Genomic DNA, 17,506 nt, shown 5'->3' on the forward strand with positions numbered 1-17,506 from the left:
AATTAGGTAAAGAGAATCTTGGCTAGGGGCATTTAACAACATTTCAAGAGCTAGAGGAGCCAAATTCTTGCAACAAAGGCTGAATACAGCTCTATGGAGCTCTTCTCCTTTGCCCACTCCATGCATAATATCCAAGCTTCAAACTGTGTAGCTTAGAAGGGAAGAAAAACATGTCTAAGAAGAGCTGGCAGAGAAATCAAGGGTAATATTCTAATATATATGCTAATAAATAAAAGGTCAAAACAGTGCTACTAAGGCGGAGAATGAGCAAGAAGAAAAGTATGGCAGAAATAAAAAGAGAGACAGAAATAAAAAGCATAGCAAAGACAAAGAGTCCAATCTTGAAGGAAACATAATCCAAGGAATAGAAGAAAATTCTTCATGAATGCATTACACTACAAAATAAATTAACACAAGATCATAATAAGAACATACATTCAGTAAAGTTGAAAGCTCAAAGACCAGATCACAAAACAACAAAATGAGATAAAAAGAGAAATTTCAAAGCAAAGGAAATAAATTAAGGGCCAAAATAATGCCAGTGTAGTAGCATTAATAAAATAAAAACACCAAGGGAAAAAAAAAAAGACATTAAAGAAGAAAATCTTTAATAATAATGTTATAATAACAATAATAATAAAAATAATAATGTTGCTTGAGATAAACACATGCCATGAAGAACAAAAAGACAAAAGCAATTGGAAAATAACAAGGATGGAGGACAAAGGTGATATAACAAAAGGATAACTGGTCACCAGCAAGAAAACAAAAAAGAGAATGTGTTCAAAGATATAGGTCCATCAATTTCACTGAAAGAAGGAAAAATATAAGCTATTACTAAAAATATACACTGTTTTCCTGAGGAAAAAATTGATACATATTCACAGACACTTAGCCATTTTCTGATTAAATATTTTTATCTGTGCTTAGATGTCAAAAATAAAGAAAGAATTCTTCCCTCATCTGAGTGGTATAAAGACTGACTTCAAAAGTTTCAAGAGCAGTATTTAATTCCAGAAGGCAGTTGAGCAATTTCCACAAAGTTCTGAGGAAATGAAAATGCAACCCAACAATATTATACCCCTGGAGTTTGTAATTCAAATGTAAAGGCAACAAGCAAACAGTCTCAAGCACATAAGAACTCAGACTTCACAGAACCAGTGAGTTTGCAAGTTGAACATCAATTTGATAACAAAATTCAGTCAAGAAAAAGTTGAATCAAAATAAAGCATTCATGAATATAGAAGTGTGGTAAAATAATTTGTAGTGACTACTGAAATCCTTTAAATAGAGAGCTAAGACTATACAATTGTGAAAATTACAGTTACAACACATACTATAATTAATATGAACCTTAACTATGCAAAGATACTAATTAAGAAAATTTAGAATTGGGGAAAAGTATTAAAAGTACATAATTACTCATTTCCTTATCTTTTACAAAAGTGAAAAAAACTGACGCTTTCTAAAAATGAAATATATAACTAAAGAGAAAAAAATAATTACAATCTCTAAAGATTGTTTGTAATTGTGTTTCTTAACCATAGCAGAATTTTTTAGGAAACAAGCTGTCTTGCATTTATATGTAGAGTTTAGGAAAGTCCCTTATATTCACTTTCTTTTCTTAAATTTAAATAAAATAAAATTTAAAACATGTATTAGAAAGCACATATAATATAATCCTAATTTATAAAATAATTTCTAAATGTATCTTTGTAGCAATACATGTGTGTACACACACACATATATACATACATATATACTATATACACATAGAGACACAGATACATGTAATATAAATAAATAATCCTACTTTGCAGAAATTCGTTTATCACGGTCGAGTCTGGAACTGATTAACCGCAATAAATGAGGGCCAACTGTACACATATGATATATAATATATAAAAAGAGAGAAAGTACACAGTGAAATTTTTGAAATTACATTCACCTAATATTAATTTTAGGTATTTATGGGTGGTGAGATTTTGAATGATATTTTACATTCTTCTTTGTTCTTTTCTATATTGCTTGAATTTTTAAAAACGAGTATGTGTCAGTTGGAAAAAAAGTAATTTCCAAATTTACTGTGATACTGGCATAGGGACAGAAATACAAAAAACTGGAATAAAACTGAGAGTCCAAAAATAAACTCTTACATTTATGGTCAATTGATTTTCAACAAGGGCACAAAGACAAATCAGGGAGGGAAGGAATAGTCTTTTCAACAAATGATCATGAGACAACTGGAGATTCACATGCAGAAGAATGAAGCTGGACCATCTACCTCACACTGTATGCAAAAATTAACTCAAAATGATTAAGAGTGAAAACTATACAACTCTTAGAATAAAATACAGAGTTAAATCTTCATAATCTTCAGTTAGGCAATGAAGAAAATATTTGCAAATTGTAATCTGAAAAAGGACTTGAATCTAGAATATATAAAGTACTCTTAAACTGAACAATAAAAGACAACTAATATAAAAAATCAGCAAAGGATCTAAATAAACATTTCTCCAAAGAACATATACAATGGCCAGTAAACACTTAAAAAATGCTGAACATCATTAGCTCTCAAACAAACACAATTTAAAACAATGAGATACCACTTCACATCACTAGGATGGCTATTATAAAAAACAACAACAACCCAGAAAACAGCAAGTGTTGGTAAGGATGTGGAAACATTGGAACCCTGTGCATTGCTGGTAAGAATGTAAAATGGTGTAACCAATGTGGAAGAAAGTAAGGCAGTGTCTCAAAAACCGGAATTACCATATAATCTGGCAATTCCATTTCTGGGTCTAGACTCAAAAAAATTGAAAGCAGGACTCAAAAAAATATTTGTATACTAATGTTCAAAGCAGCATTATTCACAAGAGCCAAAAGGTGTAAATAACTCAAGCATCCATGAACATATAAATGGATAAACAAAATGTAGTCTATGTATACAATGGATTCTTGAGTCTTAAAAGGAAAAACATTCTGACACATGCTGCAAGATGGATGAACCTTGAAAACATTAGCTAAGTGAAACAATCCAGACACAACAGGACAAACAATGTATGATTCCACTTATATGAGGTCCCTAGAGTCGTCAAACTCACAGAGACAGAAAGTAGAATGGTGGCTGCCAGGGACTGTGGGAAGGGAAGAGTACAGAGTTATTGTTTACGGGATACAGATTTCAGTTTGGGAAGATTGGAACATTCCGGGTGCATGGTGGTAACGGCTGCACAACAGTATGAATGTGCTTAATGCACTGAACTATACACTTAAAAATGGTTAAAATGGTAAGTTTTATATATCTATTACCATAATTTAAAAAGTAAAAATTAGCCCGGCCGGTGTGGCCCAGTGGTTGAGCGTCCACCCTGCACCAAGATGTTTGCCAGTTTGATTCCCAGTCAGGGCACATGCCCACGTTGTGGGCCAGGTCCCCAGTGAGGGCATGCAGGAGGTGGTCCATCAATGTTCTCTCTCATCTGTCTCCCTTCCTCTCTCTCTAAAAATCAATAAAGAAAAAACATTAACAAAAAAAAAAGTAAAAATTAGCCCTGGCCGGTTTGGCACAGCGGTTGGAGCATCAGCCTGCAGAACAGAGAGTCCCAGGTTCGGTTCCCGCTAGGGGCACGTACCAAATACATAAAATAAAATAAGTAAAAATTAAAATAAAAAGAAGAATGAAGTACTGATACATGATACAACATGAACATTATGCTGAATTAAAGAAGCCAGTCACAAAAGCTACCTACATGGGTGGGCAAAGGTAGGTTTACACTTGGAATACAAATAAATAATATAATAATTAATAAATAATAATACAAGAATACACTCTGCATTTCAAATACCAAATCTGTAAACCTACTTCTGCCCATCCCTGTATTTTATGCTTCCATGTGCATGGAATGTCCAGCATAGACAAATCTCTAGAGACAGAAGGCAGGTTAGTGGTTGCCAGGGTCTGATGGGGGTGGAAATGGAGAGTGACAGCTAAAAGACATGGGGTTTCTCTTTTTTTAAATTGTTGACACTGTTATAGATGTCCCCTATCCCGGCCCCCTTTGCCCACCTCTACTCAGTTCCTGTCTCACCCCAGGCCTTGGCAATATCATCATCTGTGTCTATGGGCTATGCATATACATATATATGATCTTTGCTTAATCTCTTTCAGTCACCCCAAACCCCATTCCCTCTGAGATCCGTCATTCTGTTACATGTATCTTTGCCTCTGATCCTATTTTGTTCACTAGTTTATTTTGTTCATTAGATCCCACATATAAGTGGGATCATGTGATATTTGTCTTTCTCTGACTGGCTTATTTCTCTTAGCATAATAGTCTCCAGGTCCATTCATGTTGTCACAAAGGGTGAGAGTTTCTTCTTTTTCACAGCAACATAGTATTCCACTGTGTATATGCACCACAGCTTTTTTAAACCACTTATCTACTGATGGACACTTGGGCTGTTTCCAGATCTTGGCTATTATAAATAACGTTGCTATGAACATAGGGGTGCATATATTCTTTCAGAATTCTGTTTTTGGATTCTTAGCATATATTTCCAGAAATGAGACCAGTAGGTCAAATGGCAGTTCCATTTTTAATATTTTGAAGAAACTCCATACTGTTTTCCGTAGTGGCTGCATCAGTCTGCATTCCTACCAGCAGTGTACTAGGGTTCCCTTTTCTCCACATCCTTGCCAGCAATTGTTGGTTGTTTTTTTTATTGATGGTAGACATTCTGGCAGGTGTGAAGTGACACTTCATGGTAGTTTTAATTTGCATCTCTCTGATGATTAGTTACATTGAGCATTTTTTCATATGCCTATTGGCCATCTGTATGTCCTCTTTGGAGAAGTGTCTATTCAGGTCCTTTGCCCATTTTTTAATTGGATTGTTTGTCTTCCTGGTGTTGAGTTGTATGAGTTCTTTATATACTTTGTATATTAACCTCTTATCAGATGGATCATTGGCAAATATGTTATCCCATACAGTGGGTCGCCGTTTCATTGTGTTGACGGTTAATTTTGCTATGCAGAAGCCTTTTAGTTTGATGTAATCCTATGTTTATTTTTTCCTTTGTTTCCCTTGCCCTAGGAGATGTATTGGCAAAAATACTGCTACCAAATATGTCTGAAATTTTACTGCCCATGTTTTCTTCTAGGATTTTTATTGTTTCATGACCTACATTTAAGTCTTTTATCCATTTTGAGTTTATTCTTGTGTATGGTGTAAATTGGTGGTCTAGTTTTATTTTTTTGCATGTACCTATCCAATTTTTCCAACACCATTTATTGAAGAGACTGTCTTTACTTCACTGAATGCTCTTTTCTCCATTGTCAAATATTAATTGACTATAAAGGTGTGGGCTGATTTCTGGTTCTCTGTTCTATTCAATTGATCTATATGCCTGTTCTTGTGCCAGTACCAGGTTGTTATGATTACAATGGCTTTGTAGTATAGCTTGATATCTGGTACTGTGATTCCCTCCAGGTGGCTGAGGCCAGTCAGAGTCTTTTTTGGTTCCATATAAAATTTTGGAATATTTGTTCTAGACCTGTGAAATATGCCACTGGTATTTTAATAGGAATTGCATTGAATCTATAGATTGCCGGGTATATGTTCATTTTAATAATGTTAATTTTTCCAGTCTATGTACACTGTCTATGCTTCTACTTGTCTGTATCTTCCTCTATTTCTTTTTCCAATGTCCTATAGTTTTACAAGTACAATATCCTATAGTACTCAATGTCTTACAGTTTTTATACCATAACATACTCTCTAGAAATATTTATTTTTTTATTGAGCTGCTATTTTTATTATACTTGGTGCCTTTTGAAATTATTTATTTGTTCACTTACTATCTGTTTGTTCTCTAGAATGTAAGTTCCAGAGGGCAAGAATCATTGCATTGGGAAAATCGTTTTACCATTGCATTCCTGGCAATGGGGCATAGTTCCTGGTACATTCCTTGGTTTATTCCTAGGTACCTGATATTCTTTGTTGCAAGGGTAAAAGGGATTGTTTCCTTAGTATGTCTTCTGAGAGTTCACCATGGGTAGGTCTTCCAATACTATGTTGAGTAAGAGTGGTGAAAGTGAATTTCCCTGTCTTGTTCCTGATTTCCTGATCTTAAGGGAAACACTTTTAGTTTTAGCCCATTGAATGTGATGTTGGCTGTAGGTTTTCCACGTATGACCTTTATTATATTGAGGTATGATCCTTTTATTCCCACTGAGTTTTTATCATAAATGGATGCTGGATTTTGTAGAATGCTTTTTCTGCATGTATTGATATGGTCATATGATTTTTATCTTTCATTTTAATTATGTCATGTATCACATTTACTGATTTGTGAATATTGTACCAATCTTGCATCCCTGTAATAAATCCTATTTTAATGTATTGCTGGATCCTATTTGCAATTTTGTTAAGGATTTTAGCATCTACGTTCATCAGGGTTATTGGCCTATAATTTTATTTGTAGTGTCTTTATCTGGTTTTGGAATTAAAATAATGCTGGTCTCATAAAAAGAGCTTGGAAGTCTTCCCTCCTCTTGAATTTTTTGGAATACTTTGAGGAGGATAGGTGTTAGTTCTTCTTTGAATGTTTAGTAAAATTCACCTGTGAAGCCTTTTGATCCAGGACTTTTGTTTGCTAGGAGTTTTTGTTTTGTTTTTTATTACTGCTTCAATTTCTTTAGTTGTTATTCTGTCTATACAGGTTTTCTGATTCTCCTTGATTGAGTTTTGGAAAATTATATGTTTCCAGGAATTTGTTCATTTCACCCAGGTTGTCCAATTTGTTGGCATATAGTTGTTCATAGTACTTTCTTACAATCCTTTGTATTGCTGTGGTGTCAGTTGTTACTTTACCTCTTTTGTTTTTTATTTGGGTCCTCTCTCTGTTTCTTGGTGAATCTGACTAAAGGTTTACCAATCTTGTTTATCTTTTTCAAAGAATGAGCTTTGGTTTCATTGATCTTTTGTATTTTTTTAGTCTCTATGTCAAGACCAAACTGAAAACAACATAAAAAAAATAAAAAAAAACAACCAAAAAAACAAAACAACTACAACAAGAAAAAAGAATAAGAAAAGAAAAAAGAGACAAAAATAAAAAATAAAAGCTAAGAGTAAAAAAAGAATTGGAGCTCGGCTGGTGTGGCTCAGTGGTTGAGCATCAACTCATGCACCAAGAAGTTGCTGGTTCAATTCCCAGTCAGGGCACATGCCCAGGTTGTGGGCCCGATTCCCAGTGGGGATCAATAAAGGAAAAAAAAAAAGAATTGGAGAAGAAAAAGGAAATGAGAAATGAAAAGAAAGAGGAAAGATAAAAATAAATAATAATAATTAGAATGTAATAATAAAATAAAATATACAATAGAAAAGAAAAACAGAAAAATGAATAAAAAGAAAAAGAGAAAAAAATAGAATAAGAAAAGGAAAGAGAGATATAAGAGATATGAATGGAAAAAGAGAAGAAAGACTAAAAAGTGAAATAGAAAAAAATAAAGAGAAGACTGAATACAGTAGAGTTCACCTCAGCAGATTTAGTTCCCTGCTGTGATTACTCTTTGCATCTGCCATTGGTGGAACTCACTGGGTCCTGCTCCGATGTTGTCCAAAGCTCGCCTCTTAGTGTACAGTTCCTGGGCCACCTGAGAGGTCGTCTGGTGCAAGCCAATGTCAGTTACTGTCCCTGCCTGGCCCTCAGCAAGCAGACTGAAGTAGGCAGGGTGGAGCCCCAAGTAGTCCAGTGGGCAGGGCCTCTGTCGCCCAGAGGCTTGGTCGGCCTCAGGTCTCACACCTTGAATGTCGCCGCTCTGAGATGCTCTCCCTTCCCCCACAGAATTACACTCAGTGGAGGGATTCAGCACCTGGCCAAGGTGATTTGAACAGACTCCTGTTGGGGGTGGTGTCCATAACCTGGGGGGAGGGGGCAAGGGGTACTTCCTCTCCTTCCCAGAGCTGCACAGGCTGAACTCGTTGGGGAGCTTGGATCTGCCCCCCTGTAATGCCGCTGCAGGGCCCAGCACACACCCAACTGTTTCCTGGACAGAAGCCCCCTGGGACACAGTCTCAATAACAGCTTGTCTGGTTCCCTGCTACAGACATGGACTTTATTTTAAAGGTGATGGAAATATTCTGAAATTATATAGTGGTAATGATGGCACAACCTTGTGTATATTTGGAAAAAAACCACTGGTTTATACACTTTAAAAAGGTAAATTTTATGGTATGTGATTAAAAAAATAAAGCTCTTATTTGAAAGAGACAGAAGAAAACTGAATGATTTGGTGGAGAGAGCACTTAGTGTCCCATGGGAAGCTGAACTCAGAACCTCAGGAGCCACAGTAAATGCAATGCACGCATTTACCTCTGCAGGACCTCGGGGAGAAGTGCTTTTCAGCAGTAGGAATCGGCTAATCTGTCAACCGAGCATATGAGACTTCTGAGCCAGTTTTCAAGTTGCCTTTCCAAATACATGTTTAGGAAAAGTCCCTGTTCCCTAACCAAATGGATAAAATGAATGTAGGGATGGGGAACAGCCACCACACTCAGGCTCTTCTCTCCATGTGTCAGAGTACACCCGCACATCCTTTACATCTGACACTGCGGACAATATGACCCCAAACTGCATATGAGCACAGATGTCAAACATCGAGGATACTCATGAGTCCCATCTGAGCCGAGGCTGCATCCGCTGCTCTCTGTCAGCCACGAGCACTGCCTCGGGAGCTGCTCCCTGTGTCAACTGTCTTACTGCCATGTGCAGCTTGGTCCCACGCCCGAATACGGTGACAGTCCTTCTCTGATGGCTCTGAGGCCAGGCTGTCTGAATATTTCAGTGTATCTTGTTAATCTATCGGTTTATCAAATATATATGGTGTACAAACTGTGTGCCGATCACGTGTTAAGTGTTGCTCAAATAAAGTGCGTGGTGTGGCCTTGATGAGCTTATACGTGGAATGGAGGAGATAAGAAAAAAACAACTGACCTTAAATGAAAATATAATTATAAGTAATGGCAATGACAATGGAGGCAATGAAAACGGCGAAGGGTAGAGAATAAAGGGTGGGTGCAGATCTGATTAGTGGGGTGACTCTGAGGGTGCAGCATTCAGGCTGAGACAAAGGATAAAGAGGAGCCAACCTTGCAAAGATCACTCCAGGGAGAGGAGCAGCAGGATTGTTTTGTTGTTTTTGTTTTTAAGGTCATTTAAGATGCAACAATCCACATCACTGTGCCCAGGGCAGCTTTGGGTCACTGACTGTCCCCAAACTGCAGGGAGATCACCTGCCCTAGGACAACGCTTTCCTGTGTCCACTTCATTAAATTCCCATTCTTCCTGGTGTATGAAGTCATAAATCTTTCCCTCACTTTTTAATACTCACATCATCCAGTCCCCACATGCCGCACCCCACGCCCCAACTCTGTATCACAGACTCAGGAGGACTCATAAATTACCTGGGATAGAATCAACTGCCCATGAAATGTGTGCACAAATTTTCTTAAAAATGAAAAGTAGGTGTCATCTCCAAGTCTTCTGGCAAGGAACCGGAGAAGGAAATAGCCCTAGAAGAAAGAAAGAAGTAGAAGAGAAAAATATGCCAACTATGGATTCCTCAGAAGAATGCTTACACAGTCCACTCGAACTGACCCACCAGCACTTGATGTACATCTAGAATGTTCCATATAATATGGTCCAGGCTGCCTTCTATATTTTTACCAGTAAAGATGGGCGTAGAAATTAAGATTCGACGACTTTGTTTTCCACTCATCTGGGTATTCCCATTCTCGTTTTCCCTTGGTTTATGTGAAACCTGGACACCCGTCATGGACCAGGAGGCAGAGGGGCCCAGCTCCTCTCTTCCTCAGCGATGGGGAAAGGTCTTTACAACTTAAAATGCTTCCTTCTTATTCCTGTCTTCTAGTTGGACCCTGACAGCCATTTTAAGATCCTGCTTTTCAAGGCCAACGTGAAGCACAGAGATGGGAGATACAGGACTGGAACTATTTCAGGTTCCTTTCATTCATACTTCATATTTTTGGGTATAAAGTGTTTTAATTATTAGACAATCAGATATCTACCCAGTCGAATATCATTACAATGTTGATGATTTTTTTTTGGTTTGTTTGCTCCATGTTACTAATCTTCACTATTTATGTGTGTAAACTAAAAAATGCCACAGCATAGTGACTGGCTTCTGCCACCTAGATGTGCTTACCTTTAAATAATGAACCTGCATGAAGCCCTTCTCTGGACTGAGTCCATGTTTGATGACAGATGATCCTGAGTCAGTCACAAGGCCAGTTTTCTCTTTACTGGGCCTAAAATGATGCAGTAAAAAAAATTTTAAAGTATAGCACATTCTTAACTAATTAGACCATAATAAAGTCTCAGTCTTATTTTCAGAGTTGCTCAACAGTATCTTAATTCTATTCAATAGTACCAGGTATAATTAAACAGTTTACATTATAAATTCGTATACTGAACAAGGAGGAATTTATATTTGGGTTGGCAACCTGAAATTGGCTATTGGCAATATTTTACATCATCTGATCCAAGATTAAAGCTTGCCAGATGCATTATGCACTACTTAAGAACCTACATCCTTTCTGTTGGTGGGAATGATGGGCTTGGAAGCGCAATGGAAAATGTAGCTTTATTTGGAAGAAAAAAGAACTTCCATCTTTTAAAAAAATTGTTGAAAACCCCAATGTTGTCCACTTCTCTTGATTTGCATTTAGTAATGAAGTCTCCTTGAAGCAATATTTGTTTAATGAATGAGCAAGAGAGAAGCAAACTCATGGACACAGAAAACAAACTGCCGGTTGCCAGAGGGGAGGAGGATCAGGAAACTGGGTGGAAAGGTGGAGGGATTAAGGAGTACAAATCGGCAGTTACAAATAGTTATGGGGACGTAGACTCCAGCTTAGGGAATATGGTCAACAATATTCTAATAACTTTTCATGATGTCAGGTGGGTACAAGACCTACTGGGGGAATCACTTTGTAAGTTACACAAATGTCTAACCACTATACTGTATAGCTGAAACTAATACAAGACTGAATGTCAACTGTAATTGAAAAATAAAAAAATTAGAAAAAATATTTGTGCTCTGAAGCCATTTTAAAGCACAAATAACGAAAACAAAAGTGATCTAAGCCCATGTTTTTGGAACAGATAGGGACATTCATAACCACATACTTAACCTCCTCATTTCACAAACGAGGGAAGCGGAGGCACATAGGAATTACGTCCACGTTCGAGGTCTCGTGGCTTGTCTGGATTCCTGGTGACATTAGGACTGAAACCAATCTCTCAGAGTGTTTTAACTCTTTTTTTCTTAATTCCTTTAATGAAATATAACTGTGTTATAGTGAAGCTTTACCAACTAGCTAAAATTAAAATATGTGACAAGGTGCTTGTAGCTTTCAGCTGTCCTACAACAGTCACTTGTTGGACAGGCCTGAAGAGTACGAGTCGGGTGGGTGAGTGGGGTGCACGAGTCGATGAGAGGACTGCGCGGCAGAACAGCCGGTGGGTCCTTTTCAAAGGTCGTGTCGTGTCAGTACAGGGACACAGCTCTGGACTCTGAGGGGCCTGGTGTTGAATTTCAACCCTACTTCTTATACCTGTTACTTACTAGCAAGTTCATTAAATTCTCTAATCCTCAATTTATTCACTTTCAAAGTGGAAATAATCCTACCGTCTCCCCAGATTTTATGGGGAATAATTGAAATAATATATGCAAAATCCCTGGTAAGGGCCATGGATACATAAGTTACCCAATAAACTTAATAAATTATAAAGATGTCAGCAATGAAAATTGCTAAATTCAAGGTTGGCCATCCGAGGTTGGAGGCGACGGATCTGACCTAGCCGTTCTCTCACTTAATCCCGCATGTCCGCATCACAACGTGGAAGGACGTCAGACCCAAGCGGACGTGCCTGAGGACGACCCAGCTTGCCAAATCCATCACTTTGCAGTGTGCTCTAGCTGCCAAGCACAGGACCTCCGACCAGGTCTCTGCCAAGCCCTTCAGTACACTACCCCAGCAGACACAAGGCCTGGAGCCAGCAGACACCTGAAGAGAAGATGAAAACCAGCCACCAGAGCTAACTGCATAGTTTCCATTTTTCTACTTGATCCCTGATTTATCTACATGACTATACTTGCAGGAATAACTAGTCCCTTTCATCTTCATTTAAGACTCTAGTGAAAAGCATCAGCTTTAGTCCTGTTCTCAAGTTTGTCCTGGGCTTGATTGTTAAAGAAAACCACACTGGCTTTGATAGGAAAAGCCCACCAGCCACAGCCTAGCAGGGAGGAAGGCTTCTCAGAGCCTGAATTCAAACCAGTTTTCCCAGCCCCAAGAGACAGAGTAGCTGTAAGTTTCTTAAGCCCTTGAGCTCTGAATTAGACCAGTAGAAGGCCTGGAGCACAGACGACAGACATAAATCTCTCTGCAGAAGGCTGGCTTCCAGGCTCAAGTTCCTAATGACGCTTTTAGTTGGTGCTTTTTTCCCTTTGCCTAAAAATGTCCTTCCAGAAAGCATCCCTCTCTTATTCTCTTCTCCCACCCTCTCCAAATGACGACGTGTTCAGGAAAATTCTTTTATGCTGACAGCATCTAAGGCAAACGCACAAGTCCCCAAGAGATTCCTTTTAAAGTAGCCCTGGTGCTGGAGGGAGCGGTGCCCAGGCAAGCTTTGCAAGAAGCCAGAGGCTGGTTTTATGAGGAAAAGATGCTCCACCACGAGTGGGAAAGGGCCGACTTCCCATAACACCACTGATCCCAGGTCTGCACAGAGAGACAGGGCTCAGAGAGAAAGCAGGACACAAATGACTAATGAGCCCCCACCATATGTAAGAACAGAGGACTCTCCCAGGTGAGTGAAGGAAGTCACACCCACAAACAGTACGACAGTCCCCCCCTTGCCCATGGTCTGCTTTCTTAAGTTTCATTTACCTGTGGTCAACTGAGGACCAAAAATATTAAATTAAAAATTGCATAAATAAACAACTTGTAAGTTTTAAATTGCATGCCCTTCTGAGTAGCTTGATGCCATCTCACACCTTCCACTCTGCCACGCCTGGGACACAAATCCTTCCTTTGTCCGGCCTCTCCATATTGTCATCTGCTCCCTGCCCATTAGTCAGGCAGTCACCTTCTCCACGATCAGATGACTGTCCTGGTATCACAGTGCTTGTGTTCAAGTCACCCTTATTTTATTTCATAATGGCCCCAAAGCACAGGAGCAGTGTTGCTGGCAATTCGGATCTGCCAGAGAGAAGCCAGAAAGTGCTTCCTTTACGTGTATGTATAGAAAACAGGAGCATCTGTAGGGCTCGGTCCTGTCCCTGCTTTTAGGCATCTACTGGGGGTCTTGGAATGTATATCTCATGGGTAATGGGATGGGGAGAAACTACTGGACATGCAAATGCACAATTCCATTTAGATGGGAGTCAAAGGATAGACAAACAGAGCTCTGGGGATAGAGAGCAGAAGAATAGTTACTTTGGGGCAGGACGACTGAGAGTGAGGAAAAGAGGAAGATTTCTGGGATGTTGGAAATGTTCCAAATGGTGATCAGAGTGGTGCTTTCATGAGGCGAAATAGTAAAATCTATTCAGCCATCTAGAAATATCTGTGTACTTCAGTGTATGGCTGTTGTAGTTTAATTAAAAGGCTAAGATAAAGAGATGCACAAGAAACAGTATATATTTTGTGAGAACAAAAGAGAGTCAGTCTAGAAAAGGGGCTTTGCTGTTCATGTGTCATGAACACATGACCAGGATTAACTAAGACCTCTAGACCTAATGACCAATGAAATCTGTTTAAAAAATAACACTGAGAGAGGCAAGAGGAACTGTGGTAAATAAAATTGGTTCAGTCTACTCCTGGTTTCATCCACCTTCTTCCTTGCCACATACACAATCAATTCTGAAAAGTTAAATGCTCACTTTCCAAGTGTCCTTGGAGCTACATATGGTCATAAGATATGGTCCAGGCCAATGAGACAAAAGCAGAAATCTGCTATGATTGGAAGTGGGGTGCTGGGATAGCTTTTGTTTTCTTTACAAAAGGGGAAAAGAACTGCACCTCTTCTAACCCGTCATGGTAGGTGGAGCTGCAGCAGCCACTTTGCAGCCATGAAGCAGCAAATCACTATGCAATAGAGACCAGGATGAATGAAAGAAGACAAGTGGTCTTTGATGACATCATTCAGCTGTTGGCCGCCCAAGACTGCCTGCCTTCACACTTCTTACTGTGTGAGAAAAATAACCCCCATTTGTTTAAATCAATATTGCTTACTATTCTATTAATTGTAGTTAAAGTCATTCCTAATAGATGGAGAATCAAACCATATTAATCAGTACCATTTCCTGTAATTCCCCTGTGCCAGGTACTCTGCCAAGCTCTTCTTATGCATCATGTCCTTCTACCCTCACAAAAACTTGATGAGACAGGTGCTGTGACTACGCCAATTTAGAAGCGGAGGAAAATGAGGCCTGGACACAACCACAAACTAATTAGTGGCAGAACTTGGACTAGAACCAGGGTCCATGGAACACTGAAGTGTTTGCTGCATTCTGTTGTCTTGTCAAGATCCAGGTCCCTATCTCGTTTGAGCCAAATACTAAGTAGAGAACCTCAGACAAGCAGCTTACCCTCCCTGAAGCCCAGTTTCCTCACCTGCAAAGAGTGTGATGAGGCTCAGGCAGTACGAAAGCACTTTGTAAACGTGAACGTGTTAGCATTTCTTAGACATTGTATGCCAGCATTTATTTCCTTGGCTGGAATACATGGAATGCGAGAGATCAAGTTACGAAGGTCGTTTGGACTGAAATGCCCTTGGTTTCTGTTGTACCTGGCACCAAATACAACAAGTGAGATTAGCAGGACCTCCCCCTGCCCAGCTCCTTCCTTTCCCCTGCACTCCCAGGAGCAATGTGGCCACTTAAAGAGCGGTGACAGTGACACTCGATACTCAGTGATTCGACTGGGAATCAAACCTCGGGAAGAAATGACTGATTCTGCAGGACTGTCACCAAAGGGGGGATTTGGGAAAATGCCTCTGAAAGGTGCGTGGGCGTGTCAGCTTAGGTCTGCACACCTGCTGCTGTGCCACGGCTCAGGCAGCTGCCTGCCGGGGCTCACACTCCTTGGTACAAGCTATCTTCACCCATCAACTCACTGCTGTAGTGCTGGAGCCAGGGTGAGGCGTCCAGAAATGAGACAGAAAGGGTTTAGTCAGCACTTCAACATCCCTGTCTGCAGGTCAGCCGCAGCTGCCCCAAAAGGCCTGACTGCTGGGGAGCAGTGCCTCACTCACCCACAATAACGGAGGAAGTTAAAAACTACCTTTGTGCGGACACTGGCCTCAGGGTACATCTGAGCCCCAAATGTGCAAGCGAGACCTACAGGCGAAGCAGTGTTACATGCTGGTGAAGAGTCTGGCATGAATCGTGACTCTAAAGTGCCACATACACTTGAGTGAGTCACATAACCCCCTGAAGCCTGGTTCCCATTTGTAACGTAATGGCATCTACGCGTCTCGGCCAGAGTTCCCACTGGCACTCAGGACACAGTATAAATGTTCTGTCATCGTCACAGTGGGACAGAGATTGGGGTCCAGGGGGTGCTAGCTTTCCTCTCACAGGCAAAGAAATTAGAAAAGCATCACCCTATAGCTATGTGTATATGATGTTATCATTGGGGGAGCTGGGAAGGGGTACACAGGAACTCTGTCTACTATTTTGGTAACTTCTTGAGTCTAAAATTATTCCAAAATAAAGTATGTGTGTGTGTGTTTATTTTTATTAATTAATTTTTGTTACAGATGTTTCTCCTTTTTCTCCCCATTGACTCTCTCCTCCCTATCCCCTCCCACCCTGTCCCCAGCTTTGTTTTCTATGTCCATCGGTTATGCGTACATGCATAGAAGTTCTGTGGTGTATCTCTTCCCTTCCCCCACCACCCCCTCTTCTGAGGGTTGTCAGTCTGTACCCTACTTCCACGTCTCTGGGTCTACCGTATTCCTCAGGCTGTTATTTATGTTCATTATATTCCACAAATAAGTGAGATCATGTGGTATTTGACTTTTTCTGCTTGGCTTGTTTCACTTAGGATAATACTTTCCAGGACCCTCCATGTCGTCTCAAAGGATAAGAGATCTTTCTTTCTTACAGTTGCATAGTACTCCATTGTGTATATATATATATGTACCACAGCTTTTTTATCCATTCGTCTACTGATGAACATTTGGGTTGTTTCCAGATCTTAGCTATTGTAAATGGTGCTGCTATAAACATGGGGGTACATATATTCTTTCTGATTGGTGTTTCATGCTTCTTAGGGTATATTCCTAGAGGTGGTAGGTATGGACATTTTAATGATGTTAATTCTTCCAATCCATGAACAAGGTATATGCTTCCAGTTTTTTATATCTTCCTCTATTTCTTTTTTCAATGACCAGTAGTTTTCTGTGAAGAGATCCTTTACTTCTTTGGTTAAGTTTATTCCTAAGTATCTGAATTTTTTCGCTACAATGGTAAATGGGATTTATTTAGTTTCTTTTTCTGTGAATTCATTGTTGGTGTATAAGAATGCCGTCAATTTCTTGACGTTAATTTTGTATCCTGCTACTTTGCCAAATGCATTTATTAAGTCTCGTAGATTTTTGATGGAGTCTTTAGGGTTTTCTATGTATAACATTGTGTCATCTGCAAATAATGACAGTTTCACTTCCTCTTTTCCAATTTGAATCCCTTTTATTTTTTCTTCATGTCTGATTGCTGTGGCCAAGACTTCTAGTACTATGTTAAATAAGAGTGGCGAAAGTGGGCATCCCTGACTTGTACCCATTCTTAAGGAAAATGTTTTTAGTTTTTGCCCATTGAGTATGATGTTGGCTGTAGATTTTTCATATATAGCCTTTATTATGTTGAGATACGATCCCTCTATTCCCATATTGCTAAGCGTTTTTATCAGAAATGGGTACTGGATTTTGTCGAATGCTTTTTCAGCATGTATTGATATGATCATATAGTTTTTATCTTTCATTTTGTTTATGTGGTGTGTCACATTTATTGATTTGTGAATATTGTACCATCCTTGCATCCCTGGGATGAATCCCACTTGGTCATGATAGATAATTTTTTTGATGTGTTGCTGGATGTGATTTACTAATATTTTGTTAAGGATTTTGGCATTTGTATTCATCAGGGATATTGGCCTGTAGTTTCCTTTCTTTGTAGTGTCTTTATCCGGTTTTGGAATTAGGATTATGCTGGCCTCATAAAATGAGATTGGAAGTCTCCTGTCTTCTTGGATTTTCTGGAATAGTTTGAGAAGAATGGGTATTAGATCTTCTTTGAATGGTAAAACTCCTCCATGAAGCCATCTGGGCCTGGGCTTTTGTTTGCTGGGAGTTTCTTAATTACGTCTTCAATTTCCTTTGTTGTTATTGGTCTGTTCAATTTTTCTTCTAA

At 39.2% G+C, this 17,506-nt stretch overlaps 1 protein-coding gene across 1 annotated transcript in view; it reads right to left on the minus strand.

Moving 5' to 3' along the window:
• Positions 1-17,506, minus strand: part of LOC118629797 (aminopeptidase O (putative)) — a 339,962-nt gene that overhangs the window by 123,732 nt on the left and 198,724 nt on the right. The window contains exons 9-10 of the mRNA XM_036261438.1: positions 10,232-10,334; positions 9,471-9,578 (exon numbers count right to left, since the gene is read on the minus strand). Of these exons, the coding sequence (XP_036117331.1) occupies positions 9,471-9,578; positions 10,232-10,334 (211 nt within the window). The remainder of the gene's footprint in view (positions 1-9,470; positions 9,579-10,231; positions 10,335-17,506) is intronic.

This window comes from Molossus molossus, unplaced genomic scaffold (genome assembly GCF_014108415.1).
Source record: "Molossus molossus isolate mMolMol1 unplaced genomic scaffold, mMolMol1.p scaffold_m16_p_14, whole genome shotgun sequence".
NCBI lineage: Eukaryota > Metazoa > Chordata > Mammalia > Chiroptera > Molossidae > Molossus > Molossus molossus.